A 23,901-nucleotide genomic window follows, 5' to 3' on the forward strand; every position below is an offset into this window, starting at 1 on the left:
ACTGCACCCATCAGTGGTGCTGCAGTCGTTCCAGACAGAATGACCCACGTTTGCGAAATGCATGTGCAGTAAATCCTTTCCAGACACGAGCCACTTAATCCAGCAAAGCCTACTGTTTGTATGAATTCAGCTGCTGGGTTTGTAGAACTGGGTTTAGGGAAGTGTTTTTCAACCTCAGCAGGTTTAAGATAGGTAGATGTCATTGCCCAGAATTGCCCAGCCAGCATGCTTTGCAATATGTGGGGTTCACCTCACAGAATCCCCCAGCCCGTATGCTTTAAGATAATGGGGTTCAGCTCCCAGAATTCCCCACTAGCATGCCTTAAAATGTGTGGCACCATCTCCCAGGACCCCCTGCCCCCCAGCCAGAATGCTTTAGTCCAGAGGTCTCCAACCTTGGCAACTTTAAGCCTGATGGACTTCAACTCCCAGAATTCCCCACCCTGCTTTAGTTAGTATATGAGTCATAGTGGCACAGTGATTCGAGTGCAGACAGACTATTTCTGCTGACTGCCAGCTGCCTGCACTTTTGCAGTTCAAATCTCACCAGGCTCAAGGTTGACTCAACCTTCTGTCTTCTGAGGTGGGTAAAATGAAGACCCACACTGTTGGGGGCAATAGGCTGATTCTTTAAACCACTTAGAGAAGGCTGAAAAGCACTGTGAAGCCGTATATAAGTCTTATATAAGTCAACCAATGGAGGAGCTTCCCCTCAGAAGTTGTGGGAGCGCCATCACATGGGACCTTCAAGAAGAGATTGGACTGCCATCTGTCAGAAATGGTGTAGGGTCTCCTGCTTGGGTGGGGGGTTGGACTAGATGACCTATAAGGTCCCTCCCAACTCTGATTATCTGTTATCTTAGTGCTAGTAAGGCAGGACATAGAAATATATTAATTTTAGAGAAATAATGATACAAGTTTAATAGATAGTGAAATATGTGGTATTAGCAAGAGAAAGAACAAGGACGTGTGAAAAGCCAAACCATAAGGATCATCTAAGTCATATTTGCCAAGAAACCTTGTCTCACTTGTAACAAAAGCACAAGCTAGGGAGTTTAGCAAAATGGGTTTGTGACATCCAGCCACCCTAGACTAGCAACAGGGGAGGAGGAAAGCTGTGTTCCAAATAACCAATGAATGACTGACAAGTTATATTTCTGTGTTTTGCGCCTTTCTGAAGAAGTATATAGGCACGTGCTGTTCTATAAGAAGTTTGTTCAGAAGTGACTCTCACTAAAATACTCTGAACCTGTTTGCACAAATAAAGCCAACTTATTTTTGGATTCCAAGGTCTGAGTCTCTTAATTTCCTGCAACATTTACGGCAACTCCGTCACAACTCAGAGCGATATTTTGCTGAGGACGGCATGGACCGACCGGTGCCCAGCCGGGGCCGTCTCGCTAACCCTTCAGTCCATACGGATGATTTATCTGGAAGGGGCAGACGGCACCGTAGGGGTATCTGGGGGACAACTGACCAATCCAAAGACCAGAATGGAATCAAAAATAAGTTATGAAATAACGCCGACTGTAAAGAAGACGCCTGCAGGCAAGTTTAAGTATTGTTGAATTGTAGCCCCGTTCATTTGAGAGTGGAAGAGGGGGCCTGATCACCTCCCTGGGTCCGGGATCAGTGAATCCTAATGAGGCCCAAGAGTTTTGTGGGTGGTTAAGCCATTGCAGTTCCTGTTGGTGACCGTTGGAACGTCCGGCATCGCAGGTCAGTGGCAGTGTCTTAGAAATGGGTGGTGGAGGAAGTGTCCCCCGGACACCTCTTCAATGTATGCTGAGGAATTTTAAGAAGGGTTTTAGTAGAGACTATGGAAATCCTAGATCTCAGGCCAAGAAGGATCAGATTGAAACCAAACCTGTCTTGATAATCCTCCTCCATATGCTCCTGTGTATTTTCATCCAATGGCCCAAGGCAGGCAAAGACCCCCAACCCCACCCCCAATGTTAATGATGGCAATTATCAAATTCCCAGGGCAGGAGCACAGGGAATACAAAAGAAAATGCCAAAAACAGATCAAGGGGTTAGGCCGCTTCAGCCCCCCTTGAACCCTTGGTCCGAATGAAGATAGGGGGCATCTAGATCTGTAATTACTAAATTATTGGCTCCCTTTTCTGCTGATGTTATAAAGATATGCCCGAGTGTCCCGTTCCTTTATTGGGCCAGGACACGTTATGCAAAAATAGGGGCAACTTTGTCATTTGAGGAACACAAAATGGCACTAATCGTGAAGCATTATGAAGATGACTTTAAAAAAAAAATCCGTAAAAATGGTGGCCCAAGAGGTTTGTGTCAATACTTGGCAGGAGTTTGATGTGCACCAATTATGGGCAAAAGGTAACCCAGCAGGATATGCAGTTCACCATGCAAGTAGTCATTCAAGTGAAGCCTCTGGCAGTACCTGTTTTGTCTCCGGCAGAGAAGTTACCCTCGCCCCATTGCACAAGCAATTCAAGATAGAGAGGATCGGCAGTTATCCAAGTTGGGAAATCTCAACAAAAATGGGGAATTCTTGTAGTTGTTGCAGCTAACTTTCTTGCTGCAGGAGGTACAGCAAACCCTTAGAGGTGACTCTAATATGTAAGGGCGTGAAAATACCCTTTAGAGCAGTTATTGAGCCAGTGGAGTGAGGAAAACCTACTTCCCTGGACTAAAAGTTTAAGTAAGAACAGAATGATAAATTTGTGCATTGAAAAATGGCAAAATACATAATCGAGGGACCACAATACAGGTGGGATCATCTGGGGGAAACAAGCAAATGTTGGTTGTGTAAACAATACTTAATCAAGAGACCTACCTTAAAAATTGAAATAGCATATCTTAAACCCTGGTATTTTGTAAATTGGGAAATATCTGAGTCCCCAGCAGACGATAGTAAAATGCTTTTGACTAAAGAAGAACCACAAATCTCCTTAAGGACTGGGAAATAGGTAAGGTTGGTGTCATATTTGGAAACAGGCATAGGAGTGTCTACCTGGAATTAGTGAGATTAGGCCCGTGTTCTCCATGGAGCCCATGGGGACACGTTAAACAGTAAAATTTGTCTTTAAAATGAAAAGTGGAGTTCAAACTTGGTCATGAGAGCCCTCACCCAGGTGCAAACAAAGGTCTCTATAGATCTTGATCTTTAAAAAATAAGCCAGCCTCGTCTGGGAGGTCTAAGATAAGATAGAGAACAATTTGGATTTTTAAAAATAAGCCAGCGTAGGCTGAGAGATCCAAACTAGAAAGAGAAGAGATAGAACACCCAGGGCAGAGACAGGTAGTAAAAATCTAGTGCTTAACAATGAATGTAACTTCAAGTAAAAGTGACAAGCTCACTAAAGCAATAAGAACGAAAGCCCAATTATTGAAACCCCAAGTTAAATACTTAGGTTATACTATAAGTCAAGGCCAGAGAGTTCTAGGACATGAGAAAAAGGAAGCTGTGTGCCGAATTACAGAACTAACTGACAGGAGAGAGTTACAGGTTTTTTTAGGAGTAGCAGGATATTGTAGGATATGGATACCAAATTTTGCCCTGCTAGTCATACCACTCTATGAGTCCACAAAAGGGGGAGAAAGGGAATCCTTTGTTTGGATGTGTAAACAAAAACAGGCTTGAGATTTTAAAAAAATTAGGATCTCAAGCTCCTGCTATGAGACTTCCCAATCTTGAGAAATCTTTCGATTTGTATGATCAAGAAAAAGGGAAGTGGCAACAACCCATTGCTAAAGAAAGAAAAAGCGGAGATTTAAAGAGACAAAACCTCCTCCCCAGGTCTGGAAATGTTGTGTGTGTGAATGTGTCTGTGTGTAATCATTTCCAAACCTGGAGGATGAGACCCTCTAATAACAGTAAAAAAAACAAAATGGAGCTCATTGGCTTGTGAGAAAAAGCTCTCAGAAAAGAATTGTAAGTAATGATTGATTTGCTTGGAGAAAGAATGAAATGAAATGAATTTTTTGTGTGAGAAATTGGTTATGCAAGCAGCCTGATTACAGTATAAATGTGTGAGTATGTTGATGATGAAGAAAAAAAAAACATTGGTGTAAATGTTTGTGTGTTGACCCCCATCCCAGATTAAAAGGAGAGTACTTTCATATAAAGAAATTGCATATACAAGGAAATGAGAAAGGTCTCGTGGAGAAATGTGTGTGATTTGCTAAAGCTAGAGAAAGAGGAAGAAACAAAAATAGATGATAGAAGAATAGGGATGTCAGGAGTCATTGCATCTGAGGTGCCACCAAGAACACTGGATAAAATTGCAAATGGGACCCCATTCAATTTTTCCTAAATCTTTCCCCAGGCCAGCAGTTTTCCTCACCACCACCGAACCAAAGGCTTATCTATTGTGCAGGGGATTGCACCTATCAAGGGAGCCCAACCCAGTCAGGGAAGCGATGATGGGGAACCCGGGAAAAGGGGTGGTGGCGGCAACAAAGAGGCTTTCCTTCGTGAGGGGGGAAAAAGGGGGCTGCTGCAAACCCTTTCCCCTCAATCCTCCCCCCCCACCTCCCTCCGTTCCTGTCTCTTGTTTTATTTCCTCAAACCTCCCGCACCTCCCCTCTCCGTTCCTAAGCCCAGCCCGCCCTCCTCCTTTCTTGAGGAGAACCGGGGCGCTTTTAGGCACGGCGGGCGCGCTTTTCTCCGAGGGGGAAACCCTCCCGGCGCCTCCTTTCTCTACCCCCCCCCCCGCGCCTCAATTGGGCCTTTCATCCCCGCGCCCACCCCTTGGGTTCTCCTTTTTTCCTCGGGGTGGTGGGGAGAGAATGACGGTAAGGGCGGTTGGGGGAGCCAGCAACCCTTCAGCCCTGGGCGAGCGCAAGCGGGGCGGAAGGAGGAGACTGAGGAGAGGGCAGCCGAGCGTTCCGAAACGCTGAGCGCGCGCGCGCCGCCGCCGCCACACCTCTCGCCTCCCCCCTCTTTTTCCTCCTCCTCCTCCTCCTCCTCCTCCTCCCCAACTCTCCCCGCTGAAGGCTGCCTCTTTTTCTCCCCGGCTCGCCCTCCCCTCGCCCCATTTCCTCGCCAGCCGGGCGCAAGGATGGGCGGCCTAGGCGAACCGCCGCCGTCCCTCTAAGCGAGGCGAAGCCCCGCGCGGCCAAAAGAGACCGGCGGGGAAGCCCCGGCGCTTTGCCCGCTGCCCTCGCTTGGGTTTTTAGGAAGTCGAAGGCCAGCCGGCCGGCTCCTGCATCTTCCTCAGCGGCGGCGGCGGCGGCGGCAGCGGCAGCGGCAGCAGCAGCATCCGCATCCTCACAAGCGTATCGCCGCGCGGCCAGACGTGAGGTCCGCGGCGCCGGCAGTGCGGCGCCGTCCCTGCATGGGGGGTCTGGGGTCGCCCGCCATCCTTCCCGCCGGCCCCTGGAAGAGAAAGCGGCGGCGCCGCCAACCGCCTTCGGCTTCCCCAGGTGTGACGAGTCGGTCGGCGGGGTCCGCGAGCGGAGGATGGCGCGGGGGGCACTGGTGCTCTGCAAAGGCCCGCACACGCGGTTGCCGGTGGGCGCCAGCGCCCTGGGCTTCCTGGTGCTTTACTGGCTCTACATCTTCCCGGTCTACCGGCTGCCGGACGAGAAGGAGATCGTGGCCGAGGTGCTCCGGCAGCAAGGCAGAGCTTGGCGGAGGAACCTCAGCGCCGCGGCCGAGTTCAGGTGAGCTGCGTCTCGCCGCCTCCCGCGCGGGAGCCGGGAGATGAGCCCCGGGCCGCCGGGATGGTCGATTTGACCCACGCGGGGGGACTGGTCCTCAAGAGCAGCTCACGCCCCCTGGCCGGCGTGCGGCGCGCTCGCTCGGAACCAGACAAAGAACCCGACTTGCTCAGTCGATCCTGAACGGCACAGCCGCTTTTGATGGCTTGGAAACGCGGGTCTCTTTGTCGTGAGAACTGGGAGGCGGCCGTTTTAGGAGGATCTAGCCCCCTCTTCCAAAACCTCTTTGGGAAGGAGCTTGCGAGCAGGGTTTTTAAAAATTGTGCCCTTGCCGATAAAATGGAGGGAGGAACATTATCCCCTTAAGCCTTACCAAGCCCAAATATCTTTTCCTAATGACTATAGATACTTAAAAAAAAAAGTCTAGGAAAAATAATTCTCTGTTTCAAGGATGGTTCTGTTTTCAACCATTTTACTCTACCGTGGTTTTCATTCCACCTTTTCAATTATTGGGCGATTCAGACAATGCCCACCGGCTGGTTGAATGCAACGTTGCACAAACCGTCTAAGCAGGTCATACCCATCCCAGTTAAAAATACCGACAAAGGTGGTGTAATTGGAACAGGAGGGAGTTCACTTAAGTTGAAGGTAAACACCCTGGTGATCTGGATACATGGAAAGGGGCCCAGCAGATTAAACACCATTAATGCAAAGATGAGGTTACCTTAAAGAGATTCATCCAAAGATGTTTTCTTTCAAAAGGCAACTGGACTTCCTTTGTTTTTCCTTGAAGAGTTTAGCTTCTCCTTAAAGAAGCTTCTTTGATTCCAAAGGTGCTTTTTCAAAAGGCAGATGGTCTTTCTTTGTTTTTCCTTGAAAATGTTGAAGAAGCTACTTGGACCAGAAGCGAAACATCTTCAAAGAAAAACAAAGAAAGTCCACTTGCCCCTTGAAAAAGCACCTTTGGGAAAACCATGACTGAGAATTTCCATAGATATTTAGTTTTAAGCTTCTTTGGTTCTTCTGAAAAAGCCTCTTGAGGGGAAGTCATCAAGGAAAAACAAGGAAAGTCCAGTTGCCTTTTGAAAAGAAAAAAACAAACAAATCATGTTTGGGACTGGATGACTGAAAAATCTCCATAAGCATTTAAGAAAAGTTGGGTGTTCTGCAAGACTCTGATACAAGATTGCAGGAAGTTCCTGCTTTGACTTTTAACGTGTCGTGCTTCTCTTAGTTTGAACGGGTTGGCTGCATTTAAACAGTGAAGGATGTGGATCAAAGAAATATTATTTTGAATTCTTTTAAATAATGTACACTGCTCAAAAAAATAAAGGGAACACAAAAATAAGACATCCTAGATCTGAATGAATGAAATATTCTTATTAAATACTTTGTTCATTACATAGTTGAATGTGCTGACAACAAAATCATACAAAAATTATCAATGGAAATCAAATTTAGCAACCCATGGAGGTCTGGATTTGGAGTTACACTCAGAATTAAAGTGGAAAAAAACACTACAGGCTGATCCAACTTTGATGTAATGTCCTTAAAATAAGTCAGAATGAGGCTCAGTAGTGTGTGTGGCCTCCACATGCCTGTATGACCTCCCTCCAATGCCTGGGCATGCTCCTGATGAGGTGGCAGATGGTCTCCTGAGGGATCTCCTCCCACACCTGGACTAAAGCATCCCCCAACTCCTGGATAGTCTGTGGTGCAATGAGACATGATGTCCCAGATGTGCTCAATTGGATTCAGGACTGGGGAATGGGCGGGCCAGTCCATAGCATCAATGCCTTCATCTTGCAGGACCTGCTGACACACTCCAGCCACATGAGGTCTAGCATTGTCATGCATTAGGAAGAACCCAGGGCCAACCGCACCAGCATATGGTCTCACAAGGGGTCTGAGGATCTCATCTCAGTACCTAATGGCAGTCAGGCTACCTCTGGCGAGCACATGGAGGGCTGTGCGACCCCCTAAAGCAGAGGTGGGCAAACTACGGCCCGCGGGCCGCATCCGGCCCGTTGGTCTGTCCAATCCGGCCCGCCCCTGAAAAAAAATCAGTGGGCGTGGCGTATTGCCCTGCACCGCATGACCCCCAAAGCTGCAAAACAGTGCGGAGCGCTCTCGGGGTAGGAAAGAAAAGAAGAACTTTGCAAAGGCCTCGGCTGGGAGTTCGAAATCACCTTCGAGTGCGACCTCTCCGAAGGTGAGTCCCCGCCGATCCCCCTTTTTTTTCCGGGGCTTCCAGGCTTAAACTTTGCAAAGGCAAAGTTTGCAGGCGGGAGCGTCTTCCCGCCGAGAAGCGGGAAGGGTTCCGCCCAGCGGGTGGGGGGCTTCTTGGAGCGGGCTGCTTGGAGCCACCTAAAGCTAGGCCACTTCTGGTGGAGCCTTGCCCTGCCTTAGTGCCCGTTTCCCGGGTCGGCAGTCCTGCTCAGGTGGCACTTTAAAAGCCCTCCTCCTCGCGTATGTGCCCGACGAGCCGCTCACCACGACGGCGGCTCCCAGCAACTTGCAGCGTCCTTTTTCCTCGCAGGCGCTCGCGCCTGGCCCCGAGCCGCACAGCGGAGGGAAAACCCGGAGCGCCATCAGGTCGCCTCCTCCAAGCAGCCCGCCCGCCCTCCAGGCAGAAGGGAGGGGACTCCTCGGCGGGAAGACACTCCCGCCTGCAAACTTTGCCTATGCAAAGTTTAAGCCTGGAAGCCCCAGAAACCCGAGCAACTTCCCGGCAACTTTCGGCTTCCTTTCAACTCGCAGGTGCTCGTGCCTGGCCCCGAGCCGTGCGGCGGAGGGGAAGCCCGGAGTGCTGCCGGGTCACCTCCTCCAAGCAGCCCGCCCGCCCTCCGGGCAGAACCCTTCCTGCTCCTCGGCGGGAAGACGCTCCTGCCTGCAAACTTTGCCTGTGCAAAGTTTAAGCTTGAAGCCCGGAAACCCGAGCAACTTCCCAGCAACTTTCGGCTTCCTTTTTCCTCGCGGGCACTCACGCCTGGCCCCGAGCTGCGCGGCAGAGGGAAGCCAGGCAGGCGGGCGGGCTGCTTGGAGAGGCGACCCGGTGGCGCTCCGGGTTTCCCTTCCGCCGTGCGGCTCGGGGCCAGGCGCGAGCACCTGCGAGTTGAAAGGAAGCCGAAAGTTGCCGGAAGTTGCTCGGGTTTCCGGGCTTCAGGCTTAAACTTTGCACAGGCAAAGTTTGCAGGTGGAGCGTCTTCCCGCTGAGGAGCGGGAAGGGTTCCGCCCGGCGGGTGGGCGGGCTGCTTGGAGGAGGCAACCCGGCAGCGCTCCGGGCTTCCCCTCTGCCGCGCGGCTCGGGGCTAGGTGCGAGCGCCCGCGAGGAAAAATGACGCCGCAAGTTGCTGGGAAGTTACTCGGGTGCTGGGAGCAGGCTTTTAAAGTGCCGCCCGAGCAGGACCGCCGAGCCGGGAAATGGAGCACCAAGGCAGGGCATATATATATAATTTGCTGCATTTTATAATGGGCCCTTTATAATGGCCTTTTGTATAATTGGTTCGGCCCTCGAACGCAGATCTGATTTTCCATGTGGCCCCCGACAGAAATTAATTGCCCACCCCTGCCTAAAGAAATGCCACCCCCACCATTACTGACCCACTGCCAAACCAGTCATGCTGGAGGATGTTGCAGGCAGCAGAACGTTCTCCACTGTGTCTCCAGACCCTGTCACGTCTGTCACACGTGCTTAGTGTGAACCTGCTTTCATCCGTGAAGAGCACAGGACGCCAGTGGCGAATTTGCCAATCTTGATGTTCTCTGGCAAATGACAAATGTCCTGCACGGTATTGGGCTGTAAGCACAACCCCCACCTGTGGACGTCAGGCCCTCATACCACCCTCATGGAGTCTGTTTCTGACCGTTTGAGCAGCCACATGCACATTTGTGGCCCACTGGAGGTCTCCTGATACCAGGCCTGTCTCTTGGTAGCGCCTCCATGGTCTGGACACTACGTAGACAGATACAGCAAACCTTCTTGCCACAGCTTGCGTTGATGTGCCATCCTGGATGAGCTGTACTACCTGAGCCACTTGTGTGGTTGTAGACTCCGTCTCATGTTACCATTAGAGTGACAGCACCGCCAACATTCAAAAGTGACCAAACCATCAGCCAGAAAGCATAGGAACTGAGAAGTGGTCTGCAGTCACCACCTGCAGAACCACTCCTTTATTGGGGATGTCTTGCTAACTGCCTATGCTTTCCACCTGTTGTCTGTTCCATTTGCACAACAGCATGTGAAATTGATTGTCAATCAGTGTTGCTATCTAAGTGGACAGTTTGATTTCACAGAAGTGTGATTGACTTGGAGTTATATTGTGTTGTTTAAGTGTTCCCTTTATTTTTTTGAGCAGTGTATATTATGTATAACAAGGGGGCGGGGTCCATTGGATGACCAGGAGAGTTCCTTCTTTGCTAAAATGCTTGCTTATTTAAGCTGAAAATCATGTAACCACAAATATTTCCTGCCTGTCTGCTTGCTGTAAGGTTTCCTATTTCCTAGAATACTTGAACCTCAAGTTCAAAAGGACAGTCGCTATAAATTGTATAAAGTGCCTTGCTCTTCTGACTCCAATTCACCAGAGAGGGATTCAGAATCACCTGCTTTTGCAAAAGTATATTAAAATTCTTGTTTGTTGACTTTATCTTGTCCCAAAAATTTGTTAAGAATTTGGGGTCACGTAAATCTGACAACAGTTCTGGCTAAATTAGTAGTGTCTTGGGACAGTGAAATCTGTGCTTAAAAAGCATTCCTCCCTTTTGTGCTTTCTTTTTAAAGAAAGTTTACCTCAGCAATCCTTTTTGTAGGTGAAGCAATGTACTATTTAGATCAGGGGTACCGGTCCATGGATCATTTTGTACCAGGCCGCAAAGAATGAAAGCCTACTTTGTTTGGGTGCTGCCATCTTGTTTCGACGGCGCTTGAGAAAGTGCTTCCGGGTGAGCTTGTCGGTCGTTGGTTGGAAAGCGGCGTTTGAGTGCTGAAGGAATCCTCGTGCCTTAGTTTCATCGAAGGGGGGGGGGGGCGGCTTCGAACGAAGAGCCATCCCGATGGCGGTGGAGTCTCGCGTTACTCAGGAGGAGATTAAGAAAGAGCCTGAAAAGCCCATCGACTGCAAGAAGGTATAAAGGAGGAGTTGAAGGTGGCGGGGAGAAGTGGGGGACGGCTGGCTGGCCGGTCGCTCGGGTCGCCTTGCCTTGGTCATTCTCCATAGAGCTGCTACGAGCATCCAGAGTGGGAGGTGCTCCAGTCTCGGCTCTCACAGTCTGAGCTTGAATTGAGGAACGCTTCTCCCCATCACGTGGTCTCTCGTAGCGTTCCCCAGTTTTAGCTCAGCCTCATGACAGTCAGGCTGTGTTTTCTCGAGCTCTTGGCCGATTCAGGTTTTCTCTGTAGGATTTCACACCAGATTGGACCTTTGATTTTATTTTCTGCGCAGTTGCCCTGGGGCCTATAGCTCCCTACGGGAGTTTTCCCCATCCTGGGGGGGGGGAGTTTTTAATCTTTCCCTTTGGGCAGAATTCCAGCGTTTCGTGTTGCTGGCGCCCCCCCCTCGCCTACCGCTTCGTTCGCTCTACCGCTGAGCGCCGTTTCATTCCTGCCTCTATCGGTTGTTTCCCCCCCACTGAACGCCCGTAACCAGGGGAGATACATCTACCCCCTGTTCCTCCCGTTTGGGCCCTCATAGGCCTCTTCATCGCCGGGAGAGTGACCACCGCTGATAGCCCCTCTCGCAACTCACGGCCGCCATTTTGGGCACCGCGTGGCGTCCGCCATTTTGGGCGCAGCCTTGTGGCCGGCTGCCATTTTGGGGCCTTGTCTAACAGTGCATCCAGGCTGCGTTGATATAAAATTTCTCACTAGGCAGATCCCCGGGGACTGCTTAAAGCTGTAGCTCGTTCCCTCAGGGTTCCTTTCGAGGGTTTCTGAGCCTCCACAAGGTCCGTTGGCTCCGCAGCCGTTCTTTCGGCTAATTGGTTTCCACCTGCACGTACAACTGCTGCTTCCTTCGGAGCAATTTAAACCGCTCTAATAAGAGCAGCAATGAAACTGAACGGGCAATAAGCCCAGCTTCTTTATATATTCCAATTCAGTCCGTTTCAAAAAAAAAAAAAAGAAAGGAAAGGAAAGTGAAATAAGGAGAATCATTAATGATTAAATGTTTGATTCAATGGAATATTAAAAATAAATAAATAAATAAATATGGAAAATAAAAAATAAATAAAAAATTTTTCACTAAAAGGGGGGCGTGAAACAACCGTTGTGATACCCGGCCTTGGTGTAGGTCGCACTCAGACGAGCCAACCGTCTCATACTAACTTAAATAATTTTTTTTCCAGCTTCTTTCTAGATGGCAGATGACAATTCTTCACGTGGCCCTTCTCTGAAGGCCAAATCCAAAACGCATTACCTGCGCAAACAGGCACAGGAGACCTCCAAAGCCTCACAAAAGGATGCCCTCAGACGCCACAAGGCATTAGAGAGGGAAATAGACAGGCGGTCTAGAGAGTCAAGCTCCGTGCCTCTGGCCCTTCCTCCCGCCACACCCTCAACCTCCACCCAGCCCCCTCCTCCTTCCTGCCTGCTCAATCTTTGGCCTCGGTGCCTAGACAAGCTCCTGAAGCTACTTTCACCCCCACTGCTGCTGGCTTGCTCCAGGAGGAACCAGAGGAAGATTCCATGGCCGAAATCCCTGAGAAAATGAGATCCTGGATGGAGTTTGCCATCCGCCAGGGAATCGTGCAAGGTCTCCAGCAGATGGCCGGTCCGGCCCCTCGGCCCACGGCCTCTGAAACCCAGGCTCCATCCGTCAGATCGCTCTCCAGGTCGGATGCTTCACATGGTCAGGTACTCTCCCAGAGGGAACTGCCTCTCTCTCATGGGGTAGAGGAGGAGGAGCAGGAACACGATCAAGGGGACCCGACCCATTTCGGGGAGGAGGAGGACCTTGATTTAGGGTCCGTGATCTATAGCGAACCCCTCTCGGGAGCAGACCCAATGGAGGGGGAGATGTCAGAGGATGAAGGCCTCACCCGGGACCAGCCCACCTTTGTGGGGTTGTTTAAACCACACCTGTTTAGATCCATCCTTTTCAGGGCCAAAAATATTTCAGGCCTGATCTCCCAACCCCCCCCCCTGAGCCTGCAGCCTCGGGGGGGCCCCACAACTCCATCTTTAGTCAGCCAGTGGTAGAGACCGAAGTCATTCCGGTCCCACCTATCTTTTCTGATCTGGTTTCCAAACAACTGGCCTCTACAGGGGCGCCTCCAGCCCCCTCCAGCCAGGACAAATGCTTTTTCAACCTTGAACCTGACTTCTCTCTCCTGCTAGACCCCCCCTCTGTTGACAAACCCATCGTGGGTTTGGCTTCTTCCTCGACCCCTAGCGATGCCTTAGAGGCCCTGAAACCAGAGGACAGGCGAGCCGAGCTGGCCTTGCTCCGGGCCCACCAATCCGATGCCTGGGCCATTAGATCGGCCATGGCCGCATCTTTCTTCACCAGATCCTCAATCAGATGGCTCCGCCAGCTAAAGCAACATGTCCCTGCGTCCAATCTAAGGGCGCATCAGGACATCACAAAGCTCACGGCCGCGGCCGAGTTCTCGGCCGATGCCACTTATCAGGCTGTGAAATTCTCCACCAGAGCTATATCCTCACAGGTCACAGCTCACCGCTTGCTCTGGCTCCATCACTGGCAAGCGGACATTAAAAACAAGGTGAAATTGGCATCTGCTCCCATTTCGGGAGGTAAATTATTCGGTCCGGTCCTTGATCCCTTGCTGGTTGAGAGCCGTAACAAGCGCAAATATCTCCCCTCTCTTTTTCGGAGGTTCGACTCCAGAGCCCCCCCTTCTTTTCGACGAGGATCCTTTTGTTCCTCCTTCCAGACCTCCTTTCCTCCCAGATACCAGAGATCTCCCTCCTACAGGCCGCCCCCATCACAAGATCGGGCCGAATCAGCCAAGAGGTCCAGAAGGGGCGGCTCCTATAAAAGGCCCTTCCGGGGATCTGGGAGCAGGCCCTTCTGGCGCTCCAGATAACTCAACCCTCTCTCTCCCCATCGGTGGCCGTCTTAGGTACTTCGCCAACCGATGGGAGGCCTCTACTACTGATGCATGGGTCAGGGACACGGTCCATTTTGGCCTTGCCCTTGAGTTCCAGTCCCCCCCTCCTGATTTCTTCATGTCCTCCCCCCTCTCCAAAGATCCTGCCAAGCGGGCCCTCATGGACGCTGCCATCAGTCACCTCCTCGATATAAAAGCTATTCAACCCGTCCCCGTCGCTCAACGAGGACGAGGTTTCTATTCCCATCTGTTTGTAGTGCCCAAACACTCCGGGGGTTGGAGGGCTATCTTAGACTTAAAAAGGCTGAATCATTTTCTAGCCCCCCGCAAATTCAAAATGCACACGTTACAATCAATACTCCTGGGGACCAGACGAGGGGACTGGCTCACTTCAATTGACCTTTCAGAGGCGTATTTGCACATCGCAATTCGGCCCTCTCACTACAAGTTTCTACGCTTCTCCTATAATAAACAACACTTCCAGTATGTCGCGCTTCTCTTTGGTCTGTCTTCCGCTCCCAGGGCCTTCACCAAGGTCTTGGCGGCCCTAGCCGCCCACCTTAGATCCCTCCCTGTCCGTCTCCACTGCTACCTGGATGACATCCTCATCCAGTCCTCCTCAAAAGATCAGGCAGAGAGAGACACCAAACTCACCCTTGCTGCCCTTCAGGACCACGGGTTTCTGATAAATTGGAAAAAAAGTCACCTTTCCCCTTCTACCCGGCTAACCCATCTGGGGGCGGTGATTGACACTGTCCAGGAGCTAGTCTTCCTGTCCCCGGAAAGGCTCCTTAGCATTCAACAATCTATTAAGCTCATCAGGCGTGCAAAAAAGGTGTCTCTGTTAGACTTGTCAAAATTGTTAGGCAAGTTGGTTTCATGTATCTCTGTTATTCCTTGGGCCCGTTTTCACACCAGATCCCTTCAATGGTTCCTGCTTCCTCATCAGCGATCAGGAAGGAGCAACTCAAGGCTCCTGGTCAGAGTCCCTCCAAGAGTCCTCACGTCCCTCCTTTGGTGGACCAGACCGGCCATCAACAAGGGCCACTACTTCAAGGAGCCCAACCGGCTGACCCTCACCACAGACGCAAGCCTCTTCGGATGGGGCGCTCACGTCCATTCTCTCTCGTCCCAGGGCAGATGGTCGACAACTGAACTCTGCGGCATAAATTGGTTGGAGCTCCGCGCCATTTACCTGGCACTTCGCACTTTCCTACCTCAGGTACGCGGGCACCACGTCCTGGTCCTTACGGACAAGGTCACGGCAAAAGCCCATATCAACAGGCAAGGGGGCACCCAATCGATACGGCTCATGAGAGAGGCTGAACGCCTTTGCCGATGGGCGGAAGCAAACCTGTCATCCATCAAGGCAGACCATATCTTGGGGGCTCTAAACATCCAAGCAGATTGGCTCAGCAGAGCTACCCTGGACCAAGCGGAATGGCATCTCCACCCATCCCTATTCAGGGAGGCAGCCTCAATCTTCAGCCTTCCCAAGGTGGACATCTTTGCATCCCCCCTCAACGCCCAGCTACCAAGGTTCTTCTCCAGGTACCCCTCTCACGGGGCAGAGAACCACAACGCCCTGCGTTGCTCTTGGCCCCCAGGGCTTCTTTATGCCTTCCCACCTCTGACCCTTATCTCCAGGGTCATCCACAAACTGATCCTAGAGCAAGCGGAAATTCTTCTGGTGGCCCCTTATTGGCCCAGGCGGCCGTGGTTTGCGGACCTCTGCAACCTCTCAGTGTCCCCCCCGGAGGATCCCACCCGACAAGATTTCCCTGTCCCAGGGCCCTCTTACACATCCGAAACCCCAATGGCTCCAATTAGCTGTCTGGAGGTTGAGCGGGACCGCTTAAGGAGAGAGAAGTTGTCCAACCAGGTCATAGATACTATCCTGGCAGCCAGACGGCCCTCGACCACACGAATATACAACGCCACGTGGGTCGCCTTTCGTAATTGGTCTCACAAATTCCAGATCAATCCCCTCTCTCCCTCCATTGCACAGGTCCTGGATTTTCTTCAAGAGGGCCTCAATAAGGGTCTATCCCCTAACACCCTAAGACGGCAGGTCGCGGCCCTGGCAACCGTTATTCCCACCGGTAGTGGGGGTTCCCTCTCTCATCACCCCCGTATCCGGGCCTTCCTTAAGGGAGCTTCCAATCTGCGCCCCCCAACTGTCCATCGTTATCCCACCTGGGATCTCAATAGGGTTCTCGTTTCCCTTACCAAGCCTCCCTTCGAACCCATTAGGGAGGCCTCCCTCCAGTTCCTGACACTCAAAACTGTTTTTCTTGTGGCTATCACATCTGCTCGCCGGATTTCGGAGATAGCAGCTCTCTCCATCAGAAAGGATTTATGAGTGTTCCATTCGGATAGGATCGTTCTCCGACCTGACCCCACCTTCCTACCCAAAATTAACTCAGCTTTTCACAGAGCTCAGGAGCTCATCCTCCCGAACTTCTGCCCCAGACCTTCTCGGGAGAGGGAGAGACAGTGGCACACTCTTGATGTGCGGCGCACTCTAAGGATCTACATCAGACGCACCCAGCCCTTCCGGAAGTCAGAGGCACTATTTCTGTCCTTCCAACCTAAGTCGCTCGGTCACAAAGTGTCACCTACCACTGTTGGCCGCTGGATTAGGGCCGCCATTTCTAAGGCATACCAGGCACAGGCTCTACCTGTTCCCCCCGGCATAACTGCGCACTCCACCAGGAGCGCGGCTACCTCAGCCGCATGGGCCACGCAAGCTTCAATAACTGATATCTGCCGGGCTGCCACCTGGGCATCCCCGTCCCCTTTTATCAGACATTACAAAATCCACGCGTTCGCCTCAGCTGAGGCCTCCTTTGGCAGGCGGGTCCTTCAACGGGTCCTTGACGTTCCAGAGGAGATTCCGAACCAGACGGGATCCCACCCGTAGGACTCACCAAGCTTTGGTATGTCCCACTCTGGATGCTCGTAGCAGCTCTATGGAGAAGGGGCGTGGGTTCTTACCTGATACGCTTCTTCTCGTAGAGCTGCGTAGAGCATCCAGCCCCACCCCTTAGTCCGTCTGGTGGGGAATCTTGTTTCGGCCAACGGATTAGCTGTTAGTTAGGATGAGAATAAGGCCTTTCCTTCTCGTCTTCGCAAAACTGGGGAACGCTACGAGGGACCACGTGATGGGGAGGAGCGTTCCTCAATTCAAGCTCAGCCTGTGAGAGCCGAGACTGGAGCACCTCCCACTCTGGATGCTCCACGCAGCTCTACGAGAAGAAGCGTATCAGGTAAGAACCAACGCCCCTTTTGTACCGGGCCGCAAAGAATGAATAATCGTGAAACTGGTCCCTGGTACAAAAAAGGTTGGGGACCACTGATTTAGATGACTGGTTTGGTTGGTGACATACAAACACCATCTCTCAGAAGATAATCTCCATAGCTCAGGATTGAACTGGGGAGGTTATTGGTGCTCTGAACTTGATTGTTTGCTCAAAGTTTCATTAGGTTGGCAAGCAAACAACTGAGTTCAGAAGACCACCAAGGACTCCACAAACAATTTTTTCCCCTGTGTTCTTTCCATATTAGACAAAGTCCTGAACATTTTGGATTGAGTCCGTTTTGAATAGAAAGCCCCGGAAATCTAGACCTGTAGACTCTTTCTATTCAAATGTTGAGACAAATATTTAAGTTAGATTATTGAATCGACCCATTTCTGAACACTATATATTGAATCATAAATTAAGCAAACGGACTGAATTTGTACAGCATGCTAATTCTCAACCTCCCCATTTCCCCCCATTTTTTTGTTGAACAAAATCCATTCTAAAATTTCTTACGGATTGTGCAGTTTGTTACACTCTGTGCCCACAAATCCCTATAGACTAGCTGTTTAAGCTATCCTGGGAACGCAGCTATAAAATCTTTAATTGACTTAATTTAAGCTTCAACCCTAATGATGTGTTTAGGGTTAAAAAGAGTTCAGCCAAATACTGATTAAAAATCACTGTGTTTCACTTTTGCTGCTGTTAATTGGTAGAGCATAATCTACTTAGACTCTGACATGGGAATTTAGTTGTAAAATAATTATATAATAAGCAACTACTATCACGTCTGCATCTGTCTCTCTCTTTGGCTATTGGTCCTCATATTTGGTTTTCAATTCAGCTTTTTGTTTTCATGTATTCCAGGTAGGATACAGATGATGTGTTTGAGGACAGTTACCACTCTGTGTAGCTTATATAAGTGATCCTCGACTTACAACCATAACGGAGCACAACATTTCTGTTGCCAAGCGAAACATTTGTTAAGTGAATTTTGTTTCCTTTTTGTTCTGTTTATGCCACAGTTGTTAAGTGAGTCACTACAGTTGTTAAGTTAGTACAGGTAATCCTCAACTTAGGACCACAGTTGAGCCCAAAATTTATGTTGCTAAGTGAGAAATTTGTTAAGTGAGTTTTGCCCCATTGTATGGCTTTTCCCACCACATTTGTTAAGTGAATCCCTGCAATTCTTAAATTAGTAACATGGTTGTTAAGTGACTCTGGTTTCCCCATTGACTTCGCTTGTCAGAAGGTCGCAAAAGGAGAACACAGGATTTCAGGATGCTGCAACTGTCATAAATATGAACCAGTTGTTAAGCATCTGGATGTAAATCACGTGACCATGGGGGCCCTGCAATGGCCATAAGTGTGAAACTTGGTCTTAGGTCACTTTTTCCAGTGCTGTTGTAACTTTGAACCATCACTAAATGAGCTGTTGTAAGTTGAGGACTACCTGTAACGTGGTTGTTCAGTGAACCTGGTTTTCCCATTGTCTTCGCTTGTCAGAAAGTCACAAAAGATGATCATGTGACCTGGGACACTGCAACTTTCATAAATATGACCCTGTTGCCACTGTCTGAATTTTGATCAGGTGACCTGCAATGGTTGCAATTGTGAAAACCGGTCATGTCACTTTTTTCAGCGCTGTTCTGACTTCGAACAGTCACTAAATGAACTGTTGTAAGCTGAGGACTACCTGTATCACGCTAGTTGTAATATGGATCCCAGCATTCCTTACTCTGGAATAATATTTTTCATTGCAAACTTTTTATTTAGGAAACATTTCTTTGATTGTACTGAGGTAGAAACAATTGTAGGAAGGTGCAGGCCAGACGTCACAATAAGTATGCATTTGTGAAAAATGGGTAGATTTAAGGTTTGGCTCATTCAATGAATTTTGCATCCTTACCTTTTAATAATGGTTCCCACATTGTTTTTCATTAAAGAAAATAATTAGCGAAAGTAGCCTTTGGACCTATGCTGAATGCTTGGAAACTATAAACATGGAAATGATGTAGGAGATGGGCAGGTGGAGACTGAGGGTGGGGTCAAACAAGTCATCAGTTTGGAATGGCTGCACTCTCACTAGAGATTTAAGTCCAGCTCCCTGTGAAAATTGTTGACTCTTATCCAGGGCCATTTTGTCTTGACCATCAGTAGACTAGTTTCTTGTAGCATGAAATAAACTCTTAGTATTTTTGAAATCTATTTCATCTCCTGGTTTCTTGCGCCTGACATCTGGCCACAAAAACAAAAGTGCCAGCTTCCCCAGGCAGGGAGGCTTTGATTTAAATCACTAGTAAAAAGGCTTGATTTAAATCAACTCGATTTAAATCATAATTTTTAAAGAGCAGCTGTCATCTCTGTCCCACAGCAGCTCCTCCTCTGAACTGCTGTTGACTCACTGACAGTCCCAATATTACAGAATATTTATTTACCCTCACGCTACCTAACTAAGCTCCATTTCATCCTGAATAAATTGAATTAATGTATCTTAAATAGAAAACTATCTTTAGATAGATTTTTACTTCAAAAGCATTTTAATATAATACATTTGATAAAAACATCAATTTAAATTAAAAAAATCCGATTAATTTTTTTTTCAAAAAAATCATTGATTTTTATCCTCCCTGTCCCCAAAAGGAATTTTCAAGAAAAAAAAAATCTGGCCCAGTTTTGTTATGTTTGGAATCATACATAATTGAAGATTATGGTTAAAGATTTTTACACAGATGAAAGGTAAACATGAAAATATAAAATGAAAAGTTAGAAAGATGAAAAAAAACAGGCAAAAAGCAATGTAATATATAACGTGGAGTCCTCAATGGAACTGCATCTACATGGAGGGAAGTATGCAATGGGGTACCCCCAAGGCTTTGTTTTAAGCCCAGTACTCTTCAACATCTTCATCAACTATTTGGATGAGGGGGATAGATGGGGAACTCATCAAATATGCAGACGACACCAAGCTGGCAGGAATAGCCAACGCTCCCGAAGATAGGCTTAAGATACCGAAAGATCTTGACAGACTTGAGCACTGGGTGCTATCTACAGTGAAATTCAGTGGTGAAAAAAGTAAGGTTCTATATTTAGGCAAGAAAAACCAAATGTGCAGGCACAGAATAGGTGGTACTTCTCTCAATTGTAGTAACTGTGCGAGGGATCTCGGAGTCCTAGTGGACAACCATTTAGATATGAGCCAGCCGTGCGCTGCAGCTGCCGAAAAAGCCAGCACACAGTTCTAGGTTGCATAAACAGAGGGATAGAATCAAGATCATGTGAAATGTTAATATCACTTTATAAGGCCTTGGTAAAGCTGCACTTGGAATCCTGCATCTAGTTTTGGTCGCCACGATGTAAAAAAAGATGTTGAGACTCTAGAAAGAGTGCAGAAAAGAGCAACCAAGATGATAAGGGGACTGGAGGCTAAAACATATGAAGAACAGTTGCAGGAAATGGGCATATCTGGTCTAAGGGAAAGAAGGACTACGGGTGACATGATAGCAGGGTTCCAATATCTCAGGGTCTGCCACAAAGAAAAGGGAGTCAAGCTATTCCCCAAAGCACCTGAGGGCAGGACAAGAAGCAATGGGTGGAAACTAATCAAGGAGAGAAACAAGTTAGAACTAAATTTCCTGACAGTGAGAACAATTAACCAGAGGAACAACTTGCCTCCAGAAGTTGGAAATGCTCCAACACTGGAAGTTTTTAAGAAGAGACTGGATAACCACTTGTTTGAAGTAGTGTAGGGTTTCCTGTCTAATCAGGGATTGGACTAGAACAGTGGTCACCAACCCGTGGGCTTGGGACCATTGGTGATCCACGAGAAAAAATTTGGTGGTCCGCAGAGAAATGTCACCCCCAAAGCACACCCCAAAGCAATTAATCCAGGCTGCATGGAAACACAAGGCTGTGCTGCCCACATGGCCTGCGGGAACAAAAGGCTTGCGTTGCTTGCATTGTGAACATGAGGTAGTGAGGGGAGAGGGGAAAGGGCAGAGGGGGGGATCTTGCCCCACTTGTCCCCACATGCCTGGCCTGGCCACTGGGCTGCTTCTTTCCGCTTCTTTCTTCTTCTGCTTTTGGCTGCATGCAAGGAAAGCAGCAAAAGTCTTTCTTTCTCTCCCCCAAACTCCACCAGAAATGAGTCTTTGGGACCCTGCAAAGCCTCCTGCTCCAAGAGGCTGCGCTGGCAGGACAAGTCTCACAAAGACTCATTTGGGGCGAAGTTTGGAACAGAGAAAGAGAGACTTCTGCTGCTTTTCTTGCACGAAGCCAAAAGTCTCTCTTTTTCTCTCTGCCCCTGAGAACGGAGCGGGAAATGGTATCCTGCAATCCCAGATAAAGAATTATTGGTCAGTAGGAAAATGGGGTGAGGAATTTTCCTGCAGACTTTTTGGGGGATTTTCCCAGGGTCTCTGATGCTTTCTGCAGAGACCCTGAGAAAACGTCAGCAAGCCACCATCAGTCAAGATTCATATTAGTGGCCCGCGAGATTTAAAATCATGAGTTTGGTGGTCCCTGAGATCCAAAAGATTGGCGACCCCTGGACTAGAAGACCCCTGAGGTCCCTTCCAATTCTGTTAATAAAAAGAAAAAAATGCAATTGTTTTCCCCCTTCTTTGCAGCAGTTACAAATTATCTCTCTTTCCTCTCTCAGATTACTTTACAGAGATCCCGTCTATCCCACGTACAACCTTTTGTTAGATCAGCAAATCCAGAACCCATTTCAGTTTTATGCTATTTTCAGCAAAAAGGTCCATCAAAGCCCATTAGCCATTTCTGCTAATGTTGCCATCTTTATAATCCATTGCCATATGTACCATCCACAATCCTCCATTGTCGGTATTTCATTATTTCTCCCTTGTTTTGCATGTAATAATGCTCGAGTTACCATATATAAAATCAGCCTTCCATAAGTCTTTTCCAATTGGCCACCTATATGGCCCAATAAAAACAGTTTCTGTTTCATCCTAATATTAATCTTGCATATTTCTAACCATTGGACTTACCAAAAGGAATCGTTGAGTGGAAATAATGTAAAGATCATAGAGTTGCCATTCTCATCCAGAATGGATGACCATTCTCATCCTCTTGAAAGCTTAAAAGAAAAAATAGCTTTAAGGGAACACAATTAAGAAAATGTCTCAAATTAGCCTTCCATTTCTTTAAGTCAGCTTCAATTGGACACTGAAAGTTCAAGATGAAATGTTTGATACTTACCTTAAATAAGTCTCACAGAATAAATAAGTCTTTACAGAATGGATTGTGTGAAATCATGTTGACCCATCTGTTGCAATAATAGCTTGGAAGGATTTACAGATGGTGTGTGTGTGCATGTGTGTGATGGCTCAGCAGTTAAAGATGTTGAATTTGTCAGCTGGAAAGTCAACAGCCCAGGTTGAAGACCAGAGTGCCACAGGATGGAGTGAGTTCCCATTCTTGCCTCAGTTCCTGCTAACATAGCAGTTCAAAAGCATGCACATGCGAGTAGATAAATAGGTACCACTTTGGTATGAAGATAACAGTGTTTTATGAGCCTCAACATATAGTCATAACTGGCCACCAGGGTGGATTTAAACCCAATTTAAATCATGATTTAAATCGCTAGTAAAAAGGCTTGATTTAAATCAATTCGATTTAAATCATAATTTTTAAAGAGTAGCTGTCATCTCTGTCCCACAGCGGCTCCTTCTCTGACCTGCTGTTGACTCACTGACAGTCCCATTCACTTTAATGGACGACTGCTAATGTTGTGTCAGCAGTGACACAACAAGGTGAAGGACATGGCAGGCAGCAGTTGAGTTGGATGCCCACTAACAGGCACTGCCATAATGGATCTGAAATGACAGGTGCTCTTTAAATGTAAGGACTCATTCTTGCTGGTAAGTTAGAATCTTTAATATTATTATTTGCAAACAAAATGAAGGTTTCCTATTTAGCTTACAGAGCTTGGGTTCATTGAATGAGTTTACCAAAAGTGTAAACATTGCAGAATATACAGCCTCATGCCACATAATTAAGCTCCATTTCATGCTGAATAAACTGAATTATTGATGTGTCCTAAATAGAAAACTATCTTTAGATAGATTTTTACTCCAAAAGCATTTTATTAAAATAAATTAGATAAAAAGAAAAGAAAATTGTTTAAATTGAGCCTCGGTGGCACAGCGGTTAGAGTGCAGTACTGCAGGCTGTGTCTGCTGACTGCTGACTGCCTGCAATTTGACAGTTCAAATCCCACCAGGCTCAAGGTTGACTCAGCCTTCTGTCCTTCCGAGGTGGGTAAAATGAGGACCCAAAATTGTTGGGAGCAATAGGTTGACTCTGTAAAATACTGTAAAGCACTGTGAAGCAGTATATAAGTCTAAGTGCTATTGCTAAGTGCTATTTCTATTAAATTAAAAAAAAATCCAATTTAAATTTTAAAAAATCCAATTTTATTTTAAGTTTTTTAAAATCATTGATTTATATCCACCCTGCTGGCCACATTACCATAGAAATGTCTTTAGATAACGCTGGCTCTCTCGACTAAGAAATGGAGAGGAGTACTCGAGTCAGCCACAACTGGACCAAGGGAAACCTTTACCTTAATGTACAGATAGCTCTCCTTCCAGTTTCTAGCCAAAAACCCCACCCCAAAGCAAAGAATAGGTTCACTTAATGACCACAGCATTCATTTAACAACCACCGCAAAAATGCTCATCACATAGTTGACATGCTTTACAATTGTGACGATTTATATATCCATTAATTGCTAGGCTCAGTCACTTGTGTTGCTGTTCAAGGATTATGTGTCATAAAATCCATCAATGGCTTAAATCCCCATCCCCTGGCCCAAGTTCAAAAGAGGAGACATTTGCAAAATGATTCTAAAATAATGTGTTGAAAGAAT

At 48.1% G+C, this 23,901-nt stretch overlaps 1 protein-coding gene across 1 annotated transcript in view; it reads left to right on the plus strand.

Annotated features, from left to right (window-relative positions):
* Positions 1–4,935: 4,935 nt before the first annotated feature.
* Positions 4,936–23,901, plus strand: part of ST8SIA1 (ST8 alpha-N-acetyl-neuraminide alpha-2,8-sialyltransferase 1) — a 65,726-nt gene continuing 46,760 nt past the window's right edge. Inside the window, exon 1 of the mRNA XM_026703066.2 lies at positions 4,936–5,637. Within this exon, the coding sequence (XP_026558851.2) occupies positions 5,435–5,637 (203 nt within the window). The 5' untranslated portion in view covers positions 4,936–5,434. The remainder of the gene's footprint in view (positions 5,638–23,901) is intronic.

Source organism: Pseudonaja textilis, chromosome 5 (genome assembly GCF_049901715.1).
Source record: "Pseudonaja textilis isolate UNSWEBS1 chromosome 5, rPseTex1.2, whole genome shotgun sequence".
Taxonomy (NCBI): Eukaryota; Metazoa; Chordata; class Lepidosauria; order Squamata; family Elapidae; genus Pseudonaja; species Pseudonaja textilis.